The 18,969-nt window shown below is 36.0% G+C and overlaps 2 protein-coding genes and 1 pseudogene across 2 annotated transcripts; all 3 read right to left on the bottom strand.

The window, feature by feature from the left end:
• Positions 1-731: 731 nt before the first annotated feature.
• Positions 732-3,884, bottom strand: LOC120209342 (annotated as a pseudogene).
• A 6,312-nt stretch (positions 3,885-10,196) lies between these two features.
• Positions 10,197-10,903, bottom strand: LOC120209341. The gene has a single exon (XM_039208383.1). It carries the CDS (start codon positions 10,868-10,870, stop codon positions 10,271-10,273), a length of 600 nt encoding a protein of 199 aa, XP_039064314.1. The 5' UTR covers positions 10,871-10,903; the 3' UTR covers positions 10,197-10,270.
• A 2,123-nt stretch (positions 10,904-13,026) lies between these two features.
• On the bottom strand, positions 13,027-14,874 carry LOC120209343 (homeobox-leucine zipper protein ATHB-13-like). Its single transcript, XM_039208384.1, has 4 exons — positions 14,543-14,874; positions 14,080-14,456; positions 13,117-13,490; positions 13,027-13,083 (listed from the first exon to the last, which is right to left on the bottom strand). Exons 1-3 carry the CDS (start codon positions 14,670-14,672, stop codon positions 13,131-13,133), a joined length of 867 nt encoding a protein of 288 aa, XP_039064315.1. The 5' UTR covers positions 14,673-14,874; the 3' UTR covers positions 13,027-13,083; positions 13,117-13,130.
• Between the last annotated feature and the right edge of the window lie 4,095 nt (positions 14,875-18,969).

Below are 18,969 nucleotides of genomic sequence, written 5' to 3' on the forward strand. Positions count from 1 at the left end.
CACTCCTTTCCATACTTGCATCTTTGTCATAGTCCAGCAAGTTTTATTTGCACTGCCCTTAACAACATCTGCCATTAATAATCCAAAGCTATTTTCAAACAAGACATTAATTAAACAGGTTCATTGTGAAGAGTTGGTTTCAGTTAACAGCTTCTTAGAGTCTCTGTGGGATGGAGAATAAAAGTATATGATCAGAATTTGATGCAACTCTGGGCCTCAAAATCTTTCCCTTAGGATTCATCTAGCCGGTTATTGCGTCTAGGTTGATCTTTCCCATGGAAATTATCTGAGCATCTTTTGCCTCGCGTGAATCCTTGGCTATTTATACACCGAACCGTCTGTACATAAGTATACCAAGAAACTGTTGTGCAGAGCATGAGAGAGGAATGTCAGGTGTTCCCTGCAGTTTCCCTCATCATTCACTGGGGATATCTTGAGAACCCTTCACTGAAGTGTTTTGGGGAACTCTGGGAGATACTTGACACTGCTTTGCCTGACAGGCATCAAATTCTGTAAGTTTCCAAGTGAGAGTTCAACTATCTGCAAGTTCTATAGATCATATTCTTCAACAGGACGGACACATAACTTTATGGTAATTATGATTAATTAGTTTCATGAACATTATCCAACTCACGAACTCATATGCAATCTAAGAATTGTCTTCATATTTTTACAATATGATTAACGTAGTGCATCAAGCTCATAATTCATAGACACCTGGATAAGTTCTGGGTTGCATCACAATTCATTGCATGGAATAAGGTTAATATTGATATGCATCACTGAAAGTGAAGGTACAATTACAACAATGAGAGAAGCTGACTATCACAACGAAAAACCGATATCCTCATGAAAAAAAGGCAGTGCTAATTTGTCACATGAAATGCAAAATTGCATAAAAAAAATAAGACACGGTGGAAAATTACATTTTACAAGCAACAAAATTATATACATATGCTTAGGAAATTTACAAATGGAATCAATGTGCTCGCGGGGATTGCTAGTTAGATGGTAATGGAGATGCAGTTGGTGTTAGATGCATCGGTGAACGCTGCTGTCTCATTGGAGATTTCCGAGCAGGAAGTGGAATTGTTTGCTGATCTGATTGAGTGTGTTTAGAGGCAGTTTTGGGGGCTTCGAGCTGCTCCAATGCAGCCAAAACTTCTGACATTTTAGGCCTGAGTTTGGCTGCATCACTTAGACATTGTAAAGCAAGGGTAGCAGCTGTATAAGCGCTTTTCTGGGGGTACTGACCCCCTAATCTAATGTCCATAATTCGAATAATTTTCTTCTGTCACCCAAATAAGGTTTTGCCCAGTCTACTAGATTCTGTTCCACACCAACTTTTGTGTTATCCACCGTGCGGCGTCCAGACAATAGTTCAAGCAGCACAACTCCGAAGCTGTATACATCACTCTTAGATGTCAATCGACCTGTTCAACAACGGAAGCTTCATTACATGCAACTTCTGACACAAAGCTTCATTGGGAACCATCTCATGCAAAGATATTCTACGAGTGCCAACTTTTTCTTTTAGAGCAAGCTAAGTATTCCTAGTTTTGGACGCAAGGCACTTCAAATAGACAACAAACAGACAAATGCCGCTGCTTGGTCTCTTAGATACCTTCACAGTTTCTTTTCAGCAACAAATATTACGGATGGTCAATTAAGATACTTCGAACTTATGAGAAGTCTGATGAAACAGCAAGTCGTACTATTATGGGATTTCACTGAACCTCGTACCTGTAGCAACATATTCAGGTGCTGCATAGCCGTGAGTACCCATGACCTGAGTTGACACATGAGTCCTATCACCAGTAGGCCCTGCCTTGGCCAACCCAAAATCAGAAAGTTTTGCATTGAACTCCTGCATCCAATCGGTTGCTACCATCAGAGACGTGTATAAAATCTATAACACAATTTTAAACATAATATTGAAAGGCACAGAATAATTATTTTTCTTTCTTAGCATACCCCGTCCAGTAATATATTAGAAGCTTTAAAATCACGATATATGACTTGGGATTTTAAATCATGAAGGAAAGAGAGTCCTCTAGCAGCACCTATGGCGACCTTAAGCCTCACTGCCCAAGAAAGTGGTTGCGGCCCTCCTGTAAAACAGTAGGTAGCATGATTAGCATCAAGGGTAACTAGAGTTCTCTTGTTTGGTTGTCTGAGAACCAAACTGCCAGGGAAACCTCTATTAGGACTGACAAAAATTTTAGTCTGGCAACTGTGTGTAGGTTAACGGTGACTATTTGAGGTTAAGAATTAATTTCAAGAGAGAAACATATAATACAATGCAATCGGATTCCAGAAATCCTCATCAATTCATGGATACAACACTTTCAAATAGATGATTCTTTGAAAATGTTAATAGGATGTGATACTTACTTCTAAAGAGATGATTCTCTAAACTTCCTTTAGGCATGAACTCATAGACCAAAAGTCGGTTTTCACCCTCTGAGCAATAGCCAATCAACTTAACCAGATTTCGATGATGAAGTTGGCCAAGATAATCAACTTCAGTCTGAAATCAGGTAATGAGCTGACTATCAGCCAACAGGGCATACACACAAAGAGGTCAAGCAAAAGGAGGAGAAATGAAACCTACCAGCCACTCTTTGTGACCTTGAAAACCTTCAGGTTTAAGCTTCTTGACAGCAACAACCATCCCCGATCCAGGCTTTGTAGCAGCTAATGTGTTATAGTCAAGCCATCCTTTAAAAACATAACCAAAACCACCTTCACCAAGAAGACTGTCGGGACGAAAGTTTCTGGTGGCACTCTTCAACTCGCCGAACGAGAAAGGTTTCAAATTAGGGGATGACAATATTTCTCCTTCAGTCCTAGGTGTCGGAAGACATCCTGTACTGCTTGTATCACTGAAAGATGGGATGCTTAAGCTTGAAGGAACTGAAGAGCGACTAGTTTTGCTGGAAACTCTTGAGCTTCCTGATGCTGCAAAGAAATAACATGATATATCAAATGCAAAAGAAATTCAAACTTAAAGTTATTTAACATCTGTTTTGCTTCCATGAGAATGTTAAGCATCACAAAACCATCCAACTCAGCATGTATTTGCATTTATGGAGCATGAGTTTAGAAGCAACATCTAGCTTATGATGAAATCATCAACACATGGTGATGAGGAAGTCATAATTGACTAAGTTACAAAAAAAAATTATTTGAATAGAAGTTTGACAAAGACACCCAAGTTTTAAAATCCAGCAAGATTTATTAGGTAAAAAAAACACAGATTAAAGCATAGGCGAGAGCACTCCAAGTTTGCATTAACTTCATAACATAAATTTGTAGTATATTTTGTCCTACAAGAACCCTGCATGTTTATGTTCACATGATACTCCAAATATTAAAACCAAAAATTTAGTAGCGAACTACATCTATTCACCGACAATTCATCACACTCAAAATAAAGAAATCGAAGAACAGACTCAATAATTTAGCTCTGAGCATCTCTCTAAACCTTTAACCAGAAGTAAAACCCATGGACAACGATAAACAGTAAAAGAATACCCCCCCCCCCCCCAAAAAAAAGTCAATTCCAACCGAAAAGGTTAAATCTTCATAGCCAAAAAGACATCCCAAAAATCTTCAGAAAACAATAACCAACCAGAACAACAAATACCATTTTAAAGGAAACAAATGGTTACCGGAAGTTGCATGGGGGCTTTGACTGGAATCCACTCTAGTAGAAGAAAACAAGCAGTTTCCCATTGTAGAAAAACTAATGCTTCACCACAGTAAGAATTATAATCTTTCTATTTTCTTTTATAGGAGCCAACACTTCAACAAGTCATGGTAACTAAAGAGGATGTCGAAGAAAAAAGGAAACTGAAAAAAGAAAAAAAAGAAAAAAAGAACTCCCTTTATATTGGAATTTGTACTCTTACAAAAAAGGGTAAATTTTTAACTACAAAAAAGGAGATAAAGGAAGAAGGTAAAAGAAGAACAGATGAAGAAGGAGAGCAGGAGAGAGGAAACTGAAGTTTGGGTGTTTGTTAACGTGTGGTTGGGGTGAGGATTTATAAGGCATGAACCGCGTGGAAGGGCTAAAGAGCAAGAGGGGAGAGGACTTGGCCTTATCTATGAAGCGTGCATCACACACAAGCAAACAGATTGGTTGCTGCCTTTGCTTAGTATATTGGTGGCAACCATGAATGCTCTTCATCTTCTATTTCCTATATATTTTCCCAGAAAATCCCTTCTTTACTGAAATGACCCACCTCTCCGTTTGATTTACTACATAAAAGTCCACCTGCTTTCCATGTCTTTACCGGTCAACCTCAAATGATCCTCCTTTTCTCAATTGCATTGTTTTCCTCATCAACTTTGCTAACAAATATCCGTTGTGAGAATAGTAAAATTTATTGAATTTAGATTTTATCTACATTAGCTCAAACTATTATATTTAAATTCGTCCTGATTTTATACCATATTCATACATTAAATGTATATCGGTGGAGAATTAAATGGTGGAACGGGCATGGCATTTTGGTTCCAATATGTAAGTAGATATGGTGGTTAAAAGTTATTGTATTTATTGATATAAATTGGTTGGAAATATAAATAGAAGAACCAAAATAAAGTAAATAAGCAAACCTTCCCATATAAAATGTGAAAGCAAGCATATGCCAATATTTTCTAAATCAAATTTGCACGTTCTAAATATCCCATATATTTTGCTTTGCTTCCAATTCACTTCCACTTAAGGCTGATTTTACTCTACCATCGCCCTCTTCTATCAACTCAACGCTTTCAAGGATGACTCGAGGGACGGGTAGGGAAGTGACACCCTGAAAATTTAAAATTATCATATATTTTATATTTTGTCTATATATTTTCAACTGAAAATATGTTTTCGCCCCCTGAAGTTTTAGTTTGCCCCTTAATTTTAAGTTCATCCCTCATAACACAAGGATGGAGTCAGAATTAAATATTGAAAGGGGACGAAATATTAAAGTTTTTAAGAAAAAATACAATGTCTTATTAGGTATTTAAATTTAAGCACGAACCAAGCGATCTAGGTGGTAAAATAATTGTTGTTATTATTTGAGATCCCAGGTTCGAGTACTAGGAACGTCGGGGGTTGAGAGTTATCTTTGAACATATAATACTTTGTATTCACCCCAGATTAATTAAAAAAAACTTAAAATTCATAATACAATACTTAATTTGTCTAATATTTAAACTTATAATGAACTAAATTATTATTAGACCAAAAACTTTGAGAATATGAGATTCTTCTTCTTTAATTCAACCCTTGATTAAATGTTTAATAAATCTTTATATTTTTTTTTAAAATTTAAATACTTACTTTTATATAAACCAAAATACTATTAGACGAAAATCTATCGAATATATAAATTTTTTATAGGGGTCGAAGTCCCTTTGGGCCCAATAGAGCCCTGCCTCTGTCTAACATGAAATCATGTGTTCGTTCCATAACGCAATAAAATCGTTTAGAATATAATTTGATGACAATTGACCAAAATTTCTTTTGACATGCGTTATTCATTTGTTTGGAGTTATGTTTAAAGCTTCCATGTATGAGAGTGATCTTTGACTTTCATCTTCCCAGGATAATGGAATATTTACTTTTGCTTTAAGATAAAGTTTCTTTGATTTTTTTTCTATTCCATTTTGACAAGTAAGATCATCTTTACTTCCTCACTCTGAAATTGACCCATCCATCCCAAGGAAAGGACTTTACCCCTCGTGAAAAAACCAAGTACTCTGGTTTTGGTGGCATGGGAAAAAATCTGCAGAACAAAACGTTTAGGGGGCCTGGGATTCAGAGATCTCAAACTGTTTAATCTCGTTTTGCTAGGCAACCAAGTTTGGAGATTCATCCAAGATCAAAACTCCTTGGCTTTCAAAATCTTCAAAGCAAAGTATTTCCCCAATTCATCCTTTTTAGAAAGAAAATTTGGAAATAGAGCTTCGTATGTTTGGACTAGCCTCTTCAAAGCAAAATAATACTTGAAACACGGCTTCTTTTGGAGGATTGAGTTTCAAGGGAAGGCCAGAATATTCCTTGATAAATGGGGGGATGCATCTCCGATAAGCTGGACGAGCTTTTACCGCGATAATGAAAATTCTCTTTTTAAATGATCCGACTTTATGCTTCCAAATGGCCCCAAATGGGACGAAGCAAGGATCCAACAGCTGCTCACCCCGAAGACGCGAACAGAGTCCCCAAAACCCTCATTGCTCCCACCCATGATGATAGATTTATTTGGAGCCATCGTAACACCGGATGCTACTCAGTGAAATCAGGGTACAATCGGCTTCTTCTTTAGAAAGACCTCCCCACTGAACAGGGAGAGATATGGAAAACCCTTAGCAAATTGCCTACACTACCTAAAATTAAGATCTTTGGGTGAATAGCGTGCCACGACGCAATCCTTACAGGGGGGAAATTTGAAGAAGGCCCGCTGTCTGAGGAATCGTGTCCCATTTATGGGAGTGAATTGGAAAATACAATCCACGCTCTTAAGAATTGCCCAAAGACACGTGTCATCCTCCAAATCTCAGGGCTCAATCCCTCAGTCATCGATCGACTAGCAAAGGGCATCGAGTAAGGATTGGTTGGAATGGACATCCACTCAGTTGGATGCGGTTGGACTAGCCAGACTCTTGGTACTGCTCTGGAACGTGTGGAACCAAACAAACAAATGGTTGTATGATGAAAAGAGATACAAAACGATAGGGATATGGTGGTGGCCGCACGGGGGCTTCGTGCTGATTTTGTTCAAGCCAATTCAATTGGAAGTTTTCCCACCCCCTCATAGAGCTCGATGAGGAGCCGCCGTAAGATAATTGGTGTTAATATTATCGTCGATGGGGCTTTTAGAGAAACGAAAGCCACAACAACAATAGGCATTGTGGTCAGAGACCACAACGGGATGGTGCTTGGGGGCATGTGTCGACAAATTACTTCACCTTTCACGGCAGAATCCACGGAAGTGGAAGCTTTTACATAAGGGCTTAAGTTCGCAATTGAGAATGGGTGGATGGATGCAATTATTGAAGACGATGGGATTTTCATTGTCAATAAACTTTCCAATAAAAGAGAAGATGTTTCAACCATCATATTGTTACTTAACGAAGCACAATATATTGTAACCAGAAATAGTGATCTTAAAGTTTTTTTTATGTAAATCGTGAAGCGAATCAGGTCGCTCACTTCCTGGCAAATTAGGTTTTGTCGAGATCCAATCCGTACTGATTTTACTATGATGAACCAGATTATAGTAAATATACTATAATCATGGATACTATTGGAATACAAAGATTTTCCTCTTTAAAAAAAACACCAAGTAATAAACTTATGAAATTTCCCTAGACGACAATAGTTTTTGAGTTATTGCACATTAAATAAATTGTATTATTTTTTTGTGATCATAGGTTTAATCATACTACATGTCATTTAGGTGAATAGTTTGATTTGAGTCAAATTAATGTAAATTTTAAAAATATTAGTTTATTTTTAATTAAGGTTAGTTTTAAGTTTAGATTATCTCAAATTTGAGTTAGAGATATTGTACATTAAAAAATATATTTTTATATTCTTTTCGATCCGCTCAAGTATGTATAATTTTAGAAAATACATTGATCTCAAAATAGCAATGTTTTGGTACTATGGTATGAAAATTAAAAGGGTAAACTACATATTTAGTATATAAATTATCAGTTTTGATCCGTTTCAGTACGTAAACTTTCAATTTTTTAAAACAATATCTAATGTTTAGTTTTTGTTTTGTTTTAGTACCTACTGTTAAAAACTTTAGTACCTAAACTATCAATTTTGTTTCGTTTTAGTACTTAAAATGATACAAAAACTAAACTTTAAGTATGGTTTTAAAAAAATTAAAAGTTTAGATATTAAAACGTATCAAAATTGATAGTTTAAGTACTAAACGTTTAATTTACTCTAATTAAAATTAGAGTGGTGGGATTTAAAAGCCGCGTTGCATTAATATTGAATGATGATGGGGCAGGGCTGGTCCCTTAGGTGGCGTTTGGTTGGCATGAATCCCTTGGAATTGGTGGGAATTAGAATCCAATTCCACCACTTTCCCATGTTTGGTTCAAGTTTTCCAAGGGAATTGGAATCCCTCATGGCTTCAACTTTCCATCAAATAAGGGAAAGTGAATTCAATCTAAAAATGGATGAAATTCAATTCCCTTGTTGGAGGGAATTGAAATTTGATCATACTACCATCATCAATCTTTTGGTAACTTATTCACATATTGAATAAAAATATTTTTTTATTATTTCGGGTCAGGTCGGGTTTCTAATTCATATATTCGGGTCAGGTCGGGTGAAACTTTATTTTGGTCGGGTCGGGTTGGTTTTTTAAGTGTTATATTCGGGTCGGGTCGGGTTCGGGTTTAGGGTGAAAAATACCCGACCCGAAAATATATATAATTTTACTTTATATATTTAGGAATAATTACAATAATACCCCTCTATATATAATTTTTTTCAATTAAGTCACTGTTTTTATTGAATAAAAATAATTTTTTTTATTTTGGGTCGGGTTCGGGTTTAGGGTGAAAAAACCGGACCCGACCCGGAAAATATATATAATTTTACCTTATATATTTAGGAATAATTACAATAATACCCCTCTATATATAATTTTTTTCAATTAAGTCAATGTTTTTATTGAATAAAAATAATTTTTTTTATTATTTCGTGTCGTATCGGGTCGGGTTTATAATTCATATATTGAATAAAAATAGTTTTTGGTATATTTACTAATTAACATACTCCGATTGGAATGTTTCGAAATATTGTTATATTTTTTGGTAACTTATTAACATATTTTGATTGCGATGATTTTAACTTATGATGTTTATTAGCATGATTTTTATAATTTATTGAAATGAATAATCAATCAATAAAATGAAAATTTAATATTTTTTTTATTTTTTATAATATCTTATTACATGTAAGTTGTAAAACAAACTAAAATAAAGAAAAAAAACAAGAAGGGCAATTCTGTCATTTTACATTATTAAAATCAAATTCATCTGACATGTCTGCGAACCAAACAGAATATCATGCCAACCAAACAGAATATGGAATTAGATTTCAATTCCTGACATATTACAATTCCTTCACAGATTCCAATTCCCTCATAAACATTCCAACGAACGAAACGTCACCTTAGTTATATTACAACATTGAAACAAGGAATTAAGGTCCATCCTCAACTCAACTCATGTGATTTCAGCCTGAAAATCTTATCCAATTCCTATGCCTTCTATATCATAAGAGTCTTCTGGTTGCCCTCAATTCTCCTCCAGGCTTTGCCTTGCTGCTCAGTCCTTGGATAGCAAGCCAACTGTGTTTGATTTAATAGCTTCGATCATTTGATTTAAAAACTCGTTGGTGTATAAGGCAATAGAGGAGACTCACTCAGAAATCAATTTAACAACCAATTGAAATATATAAGGGCCGAATGGCGTGCTTTTGTGCAACAAGAGTGGGTGGTCCGTTTTATACATATTCCTTGGTCTGAGAATCGGGTTGCGGATTTTATACATATATAAGTCCGTTATGTTGAGGATACCCGAGCGGCGTTCATGCTTTGCTTTATTTTGACATGTCTGGTTCTGGTTCAAGAACACTTGGTGGGGATGTGAACCTGGATGTATAAGATTTGTTTCAGTGTTTGTTCTTTTAAAAAGTACATGTGTACTCTTTTCCTCTAAGGAGATTTTTGACGAGACACGTATGACTCTTTCCGTGTATGATTTTCCTTATTTATCATATCATCTTTACCTAAAAAAAAAGAAATATATAAGGGCCGAGATTTTGAAACAAGACCAAGCAACTCATCTCCTTTTTCTCCTTTCTCCTATCTCTGTCTCTCTACCCACACCCTGTCCTGTCCTAAACAGGATGAACTAAACATCTCCGTCAGCCCCATTCCTAGTATCCTCAAATATCGAAGCTTAACCCTTATTGTGATCTCATTTCTATTATGATATAATCAATAACCACTAGGCTACTAATCCCATTACTACTTATGATAATACCAAAACATATACCACTTTACTACTAAAATTCTTAACTGAAGAACCTCAGAATAGTATGCATATATAGTCAGAAGAAAATTCAAAGAGATACAATTAATTAAGCTTCAATTACAATTATGTTCCCAGTAAAACTATAAAATGTGACACCAACATTGTATATAAAAAAATTCACAGTAAAAACACACAACTTACACGCCTAAAACCCTTTAGCTCCAGTTTCCTTCAAAACAACAGGTTTCTCCGCTCTGGACAGGCAGTACTTTGCAATCTCTCGGAACCTAGGCACGCTCCTAAGATCAACCTTTGTCCCGTCCGTCAAGGTTATGATAACATCACCCCACTCACCTATGAACCTCGGCACCACCTGCACGTCCTTAATCACCTTGTACGAGAAGTCGCTTCTATCCTCGCCCGTCAGGCCCGAAATAACCGTCACCCTTAGGTTGGTGAACCGGTACCTCAGGAAGAAAGCCCTCGAAACAGCAGCTAGAGTCAACGGCAGCCATAGAAGGGTGAAACCCAGAAGCAGGTTGGCTAAGAGGTCGCCGTGGTGGGCTCCTCCGTCGAAGAAGACTGTTTCCTCTTTGGGGTTCTTGGAGGAGGAGGGGGTGGCGGTCGTGGCGGGTTGGTCTGTTGGGGAGGACACGTGGAGCCTGGAGGAGAGTCTGCTGTTTCTGGAAATGGGTTTGGAGAGGAGTTTAGGGAAGGGAAGCTTGGAGGGGAGATGGAGAGAGTGGTGGGTGATAGAATTGGCGGCAGCGGTGGCGACCGGTGAAAGAAGAGAAGTAGAGGCCATGAAGGATTATCCGTTTTGAGAGGGAGGGAGATGATAGGAGGTAATTAAGTTGAGCCGTTGCTGGTCATGTATTTGCCACGTCACGATTGTTCAATTTTTGGGTAAACTATCTTTTTAGTCCCCCAACTTTCAATCAACTCCATTTATTTTTTCTAATGTTTTTCGAGTAGGGGGGAAGGAAACTTAATGGAGGAAAGTATTACCACTTGAGCATGAATAAAATCCTTAAAGTTTTCATATATAAAAAGTTCTGGTTAGAAAGATCCTTTCCATTACCATCCAATGGAGGAAAGTAAGATTCCACTTGGGCACTGATCAGGATTCTACCTGGCATCACTTAGTCTTGAGACGACATCTATGCGATAATCCATAGAACTATGGCGTGTGCTTCAAGTATAAATACTCGTCTGACTATCACTTAAGTTTTGATGATCAATTATTAACACTGCTATACCTTGCACACACACACACACAATGGTCAATTGGTGGTCAGTTCTTTTATTTCCTGTTTCAGGATTCCGATCATCATATGATCCATCAGCCTGGCCTCACTGACAATATAAACAAATAGTAACTGGAAAGAAAGTTTGGTAATGGTGACTACTACTATCTCTAGAGTACTGCACTCCTATATCAAACTGATAACCCCAGCAGCTTCACGTTTCTCTCAGAAGTTGTGAACATGGGCAAGCATCGGTCTACTCAAGTCTAACTCTCGATTTTCATTCAAAAAAAAAAAAAGTCTAACTCTTGATTCAGTCCCATGGCATATCTACTACTTTCCAAGAAGGGCTTTGGAATTGCTGAGCCCAAATCAAGTCAACAATTTGACCTTGTTGATTTTTCATGCCAAGGCTGATTAAAAGTAAAAAGAATGTGTAGTTATCTCTGAGTGGGGGAATTGTCCCAAATGACTCTCTTGATAATGGCACAAAAATGACCCTCTACGCGCATAGCTAAGACCTGATTGTTGTTAAAAGAATCAAGATGTCATATACTCAGAGATATACGGAAAATTGGAGCATTAACTCAAAAGCTATTCAAGACCAGAAAAGGTTAGAGGCAGTTCACATTGTGAAGTTGGGGGGTTCTTTGTTTCACAGTATTTGTTAAATCTCATCAACATTCCTCGATACACGTAGTCACATAAAGGCTCTTCGTGGCGTCTCTTCATCTAAGGCCCCTCCCATGAGACTTCTCGCTTTGCACCCTGTCTCCTGTAACCAATACACTCACATGAGGACTTCATTTATTAACTGTCACATCTTATTTTCATTATCGTTTTTAATTCCACATGACACATCATATTTTCATTATAGTTTTTAATTCCACATGACACATCATATTATCACTCTACCTAAACTTATGAGAAAAAATCACTTATATAGTGAAAGAAGACATTGCTTAAATGATTTTCTGGGATACACAAGGCTTCATTAATTATATATATCATGATTATGCTTTACACAGTTCAATGAATGGTAGGATCGGATTATAGGTTAGCTACCGAACGATGATACGATTAGGTGTCTTATACTGTTATACATGTATACATGCAATACAAAACCAAGCAGTTAGTTTGTGCAATTTAAACCAAAAAATAAAAAATCCTTAGAAGGAAGTGGGGGTTTAAGAATGAGGAGTTTATTGGACGAGAGGGAGTGGGTGTCAGAGGGCCATATGATACATATATAGATATATACAGACGTATATATATGTATATATAGTTTTGGTGCAATCAAAGAGTCCAAGAAAGTCAGAGCAGTAAGAGGCAGTGGTGGGTAAGACAGGTTTTGGCAACGTCCCCTTCACGAGAACAACAGTTTCCAACTTTTCTTGTTTTCTTCTGCTCTTCAATCCTCTTGTCTTCTTCTTCTCTTGGAATGTGTGTTGGAATTCGACACTCTCCCATTTTTTTACAACAAATATAGAAAAGAAAGGGTTAAAATACTACACTTCATTAACCATTATCAGCACCAAAAAGTACAAAAATCATTACAATCTGATCTCTCTTCATTGCAAATAACACGATTCCAAAGCCAGCTACAGGTGCTGCAATTCAACTAGCAACTTAAGCCTATTGAAACCTGATTATATATAATATAACTCAGATACACAATTTATTCCTCCAAAATCATCTCCTAGGGAACCTCTTGATCACCAAAAGTTTCCACTTGATATGATACTTAGAGCCCTCTTTATGTAAAACTTTTCTGTAACTGAGGTGATGGTGGAGGTGGTAGTACTATTCCCAAATTTATCAATTGAAATTGTGTTGCTCGAGCCATGGCCAAAACCCGGTTTGATCCTCGATGTTACAGAACATGTTACCGATGCCTTCTTCTTTAACCATCTGATCCATCTTTTGGCAATGAAGGTGATTATTGACCCTCGACGATGCGGTTTGGAACGGCTGTGCAACCTCAACACCGCCGCCTGTTGGCCTAATTGATGTCGTAGGGAAAAGGGTTATGCTTGTTGGATGACTGTCGATTGCTGGTGTCCTTGAGATAACCAGATTCACATCCGAGCTGTTTTCACTTCTGTTACTGCATGAACCTTCGGTATCTTTATTGAGGTTGATGGATTCTGTCGGCTCCCTGCCTTTCAGTGCCAATATCTGCACCAACAAATTAACTTATCCGATCAAAGATGAATAATGTTGCTACACAAATAACCCAGTATTCATAATTTGATGCTAAAACCAATGAGATCAGTGTTGTAAACTGTAAGAAACATCTCTCACTCATTGCATGCCACAGTCATATGACTCATGGTTACTCTAATTACGCTTCAAACAATGATTAATCATCAAGATTTATTTATGATTTTAGCCCCTCTACTGTGTTAACATTTGCAATTAATCCATCTACTTTAATTTAGCATAATTTGGTGCTTCATTGTTCTAATATCATTAGTGTGTCAAATCGAAAAAAACTCACAGCATCACTTGAATGGCAGTAACTGAAGGTGTTATTAATCTGGACCTACTAATAACATTGTAAAATTAGAGCTAAACTAGAGTACAGGGATTAAATCTCACAACAGTAGAGTGACTAAAACCATAATTAAACCATCAATCAGCCTAGAAGGAAAGTAAAATTATTCTGTAAAAACAATGATTCCATAGAAAGTCAATAAAGCTTTTGCTTATGATTATAATCTTCAAAAAGCTCAATTATATATTCAAAACATGTATATATGATTACCTGTGCATGAAGTTTTTGGTTGTGAGCTTGGAGGGCATCATTATCTGCTTTGATTGCTTCATACTGTCTTTTAAGCAGATCATAGTCTTTCTCTAGCTGCTTAGTTTTCCACCTTGCTCTTCTGTTCTGAAACCAAATAGCTATCTGCCTCGGTTGCAATCCAAGAGCTCTAGCCAGCTGCATTTTTCTCTCGGGTTCAAGCTTGTTTCCCAACTCAAAGTTCTTCTCGAGAGTCTTCACTTGTTCCACGTTAAGCCTCCTCTTCTTTTCTCCTGCCTGTGAACCATCATCTGATAAATCATACTCCCCGTTTGTCTCTTCGCATGCATCGATACCAGAAAACGATATTGAACTCTTCCCCAGAAATGATGCAACGCCTATATATACAAAATAAAACAGAAATCAATTCCATTATAGACTTAGATACTGATAAACCCTAACGATCCAGATGATTTGTATATACCATGAAAGTCTAGGGGTGTGCATGATGGAACCATTTGATTTGTGGAGCTTTGGGGTTGATGATGATCTTCTTCATGGGGAGTTTGGGGCATGAAATTTGCTGGGAAAAAAGCCATCCGATTGCTAGACATGACCCAACAGGCAACTGAGTTTAGCACTAAACTTAGTTCCAATTAGTTTCATACTTGACTGCCATGGTGTTATTCTAGGGAAAGAATTATGCAGCAGATACTGGGAGTGGTGACACACAGTTCAATGAAAGCAAAGCAAAAGATATATTTGATTTATCAATCTAAAAGGAAAAAAGATTAGAATTCCTGAAATGGAAAGAGAAACAGAGATATGCATGTATGATTACTCTATATACTTTCACTTCTCTTTATTTCCTTTAGAAAAAAATGTTTTCTTTAATATATAAAATTCGGAATCAATATCAATTAAAAAAATTATATTATCACATTTGGCTATGTTATTGGTTAGTTGGTCCGTTAACGTTAAGTCCCTTAAATAAAGTTTAGGATCTGAATCATGATATTATGAATAAAATAAATTTAATTGTGAGAATTGTCTTCGTTATGAATCTACTCGTTCTATGAGCGAAATAATATTTTTTATATACACGTACGCGCATGGTCGTGGAAAAAAAAGGGGAAGAAAGCGATAAAATTCAGTGAAAAGGTTACTAACTAAACTTGGTTATATATGGTGAATGTGAAAGCATTTAAAGTAGTGATTCCAATATAAGTTCAATAATTTGAGGTAATTTTCACTGTATTACACTCCTTTTTTTCCACGCTTGGGAGACAGACGTGGTGTTTTCTCAATAAAGACAGTTGCCTTGAGATATACATTAAAATTTTCAAACAAGCTTGAAACCATAGCTACTGGTTCTACAATATCTTAAAATCATTGAATATATCCATATTAAAGTTTCAGTTGAGCGAAGTGATGGTAAATGGGCAATCTTGGGTTATGGTGTAGGGCCATATTGATATAGGCGTGTTACATTCTGTAAGGGGCTATATTTACGTGAGGAAAAAGAAGGGTTGCTTGAGAATCAAGAGAAATTTGAGTGTAGGGTAGGTGAGGGGATGGGACCAAGGGCAGGGGTTGCTACCTAACCCACCAACACCCATCGTGGTTTGGGGCCAACCCTTCTTTCCCATCCGTTTCCTCTCTGCAAATGCCTCTGAATCACAACAAAAGCAAAAAGGAGGGCTTTGAAATAACCCCAGCAATGCTCCTGTTGTTTCCAACCCTACAAGAGCTGGTCTTTTTTGTCTCTCCTGCTACCCCAATGCTTTTGCATTCGCTCATTTCATGTCACGTCTTCAATCTTCTATCTCTTGCCGTATCCATAGAAGGCTCGAGTTTGAAAAAAAACATTAGGAACATAGATTACATTACAATCATCGTACTATTCAAATAAAAAACTTTCATGTATAGTCTCTCTCCCTAAGAAAGCAAGCTTTTCCAAAAGATTAGAGGGAGAAAAGAAAAGTTAATTTAAATATTTCCCATAAATCAAGATTCTGATGCAATGATCAGTACCAAATCTGAACTTCCCATCTTAAACAGACGTATGCAGGTCTCATGATTAGACATAGTTGCTTCCATCATCTTTTTCTCTTCTTTTCCTTTTATCCCGATGTATAGTCTCTCTCCCTAAGAAAGCAAGCTTTTCCAAAAGATTAGTCGAGAAAAGAAAGGCTTTTTTTCTTACAGAAATATCACTTTCATACTAACTAATTATTTCTCTTAATATTATTAATTTAGCACCCTTTTTAAAAAAGTGCGGATCACCATCCGCGCCTTCGCTTAACCTCTTACATATATGGAAGGCACGGATCATGAAACGTATCTTCTATTAAAAATATTGACATGGCGTCACGTGAGAAGGCGCATATTTCAAGGGCATGCCTTTCAAGGTCCACGTCATCTCTCAAAGCATTTAAAAAAATATGCTTTAAAATTTAAAAAAAATGAAATTATAGGGACTAACATCGTTTAATACATATTAGTTCCATGAGTTGAAGAGCTTAATGGGGTTAGCTTACATAGGCATATCAGAGTGTTTAGGTTATGTTTCTTGACAATGTAGAATAAAAGTTAAAAAATATATATCTATATCTAATGAATTTATTTATGGAACTAATATGCCTATATAAGCCAACCCAATGAATCTATTTATGGAAATAATATTCCTATATAAGCTAACTCATTAAGCTCTTCAACTCATGGAACTAATATGTATTAAATTACGATGTTAGTCCCTATAGTTTTATTTTTATAATTTTTCAAAGTATATTTTTTTAAAATACTTTGAGGGATAATGTGGACCTTGGAAGGCATGTCCCTTGAAACGTGTCTTCTTACGTGGCGTCATGTCAACATTTCTCATGAAAGGCGCGCTTCATGATTCGCACCTTTCGTATATGTCAGAGGTTCAGCGAAGGCGCAAATGATGATCTATATCTTTCCTTAAGTGGCGTCAGTTCAGACAAAACTCCGCGAAGGCGTGGATGGTGATCTACGTTTTGTTAGAAAGGGTGCTAGATCAATAATATTATGAGAGAGGTTGTCTGATAGGTAATTAATGGATTTGAGAGTGATATTTTGGTAAAAACATCGGAAAGAAAAACTAATTTAAATATTTCCCATAAATCAATATTCTAGTGCAATGCTCAGTACCAAATCTGAACTTCCCATCTTTTTTTTATTGATCTAACACCCTTTCTAACACGGTGGCAATAAAGCAATATCATCCGCGTCTTCACGGGGTTTTGTCCGAACTGGCGCCATGTAAGGAAATGCGCGTATAGCGATCCACGCCTTCGTTAAACCTCTAACACGTACAAAAGGCACAGATCTTAAAGCACACCTTCTTGGGAAATGTTGACATATCACCATGTGGGAAGGCGTGTTTCAAAGGGCATGCCTTTCAGGATCCACAACATCCCTAAAAATATTTTAGAAAAATATGTTTTAAAAAATTAAAAATATAAAAATATAAAGATTAACATCATAATTTAATGCATATTAGTTTAATGATTTGAAGAGTTTAATGAGATTAGTTTATATAGGCATATTGCAGTGTTTAGATTATGTTTCTTGACAATGTGAGATAAAAGCTAAAAAGTGTATTCCTTAACTTTTTTTTATCTCTATATCTAATGAATCTACTTATTCACTATTGTTATTAACATTGATTGATGATATTTATTATTAAGGTTTATATTAATTAAGATTATTATTTTTATATGTTAATATATTTAAATAATTATATTAGGTTAATATTTATTATTAAGGTTTATACGAAATTAAATTTTGAATATGATATATATCAAGGGGGAAACGATATACTCATGTAAGATCGAATATAAGATTAATTATATTTGAGCGGCTCAAACGCCTTAAAACATTGTATGTTCTTTTGGTTTAAATCTAGATTATGAGATAATGAGTAATTTTCATGTAATTTATTTAGTTAAATGTTTTTGCTGTAGTAATTTGAGATGGAATAAGCTACAAGATGTTCTTCCTTATGAAATTAGCGAGCTTAAGAGTCTAACACATCTGTAAGAAGCACCTGGAGTATTTTTTTCACGTTATGATAATTAAGATTGTTGCTTCCTAATAACCAAAAGATTGATTAGGTATCTGAGCTTCAACAATTTTAAAGATGAGATCCCAAAGGAGTTAACAATAGAGTATAAGTAGACTCATTAGATATCGAGATAAAAAAGTTAAAAAAACGTCTTTTAACTTTTATCACACCTTGTCTAGAAACATAATCTAAACACTCTAATATGTCTATATAAGCTAATCTCATTAAGCTGTTCAACTCATGGAACTAATATATTTTAAATTACAATGTTAGTCCCTATATTTTTTTTTAATTTTTTAAAACATATTTTAAAAAAATACTTTGAGAGATGATGTGGACCTCGGAAGATGTGGCCTTTAAAACGTGTCTTTTCACTTGGTGTCATGCTAATAATTTTCATGGAAGGTGCGCTTTATGATCCGCATCTTTTGTATATGTCAAATGTTCAGCGAAGGCGTGGATGGCGATCCGCGCCTTCCCTTACGTTGCGCCAGCTCGAACAGAACCCCGCGAAAGTGCGATGATCCGCGCTTTATTATCACTCTATCAAAAAGGATGCTAGATCTATAATATTAAAAGAAAAAATACCTTATAAGTAATTAATGAGTCTGATGATATTTCGGTAAAAATGCCGGATTTCCGAATATGTATTAATTGATTGATAACTATTTATTTACCAAAAGTTTGTCAAATACGAGGAAAGGTTAAAAATATTAATTGAAACGTCAAAAATTAGTATGCCCTAACACTGAATCTCTACTTTGACCACAGTAGCACAAAATAATGGGTTATGAACGGAAAGTCAGTAAATTCACTTTTTT

The sequence above is a fragment of the Hibiscus syriacus genome, unplaced genomic scaffold, assembly GCF_006381635.1.
Source record: "Hibiscus syriacus cultivar Baekdansim isolate YM2019G1 unplaced genomic scaffold, ASM638163v2 tig00018715_pilon, whole genome shotgun sequence".
Lineage (NCBI taxonomy): Eukaryota > Viridiplantae > Streptophyta > Magnoliopsida > Malvales > Malvaceae > Hibiscus > Hibiscus syriacus.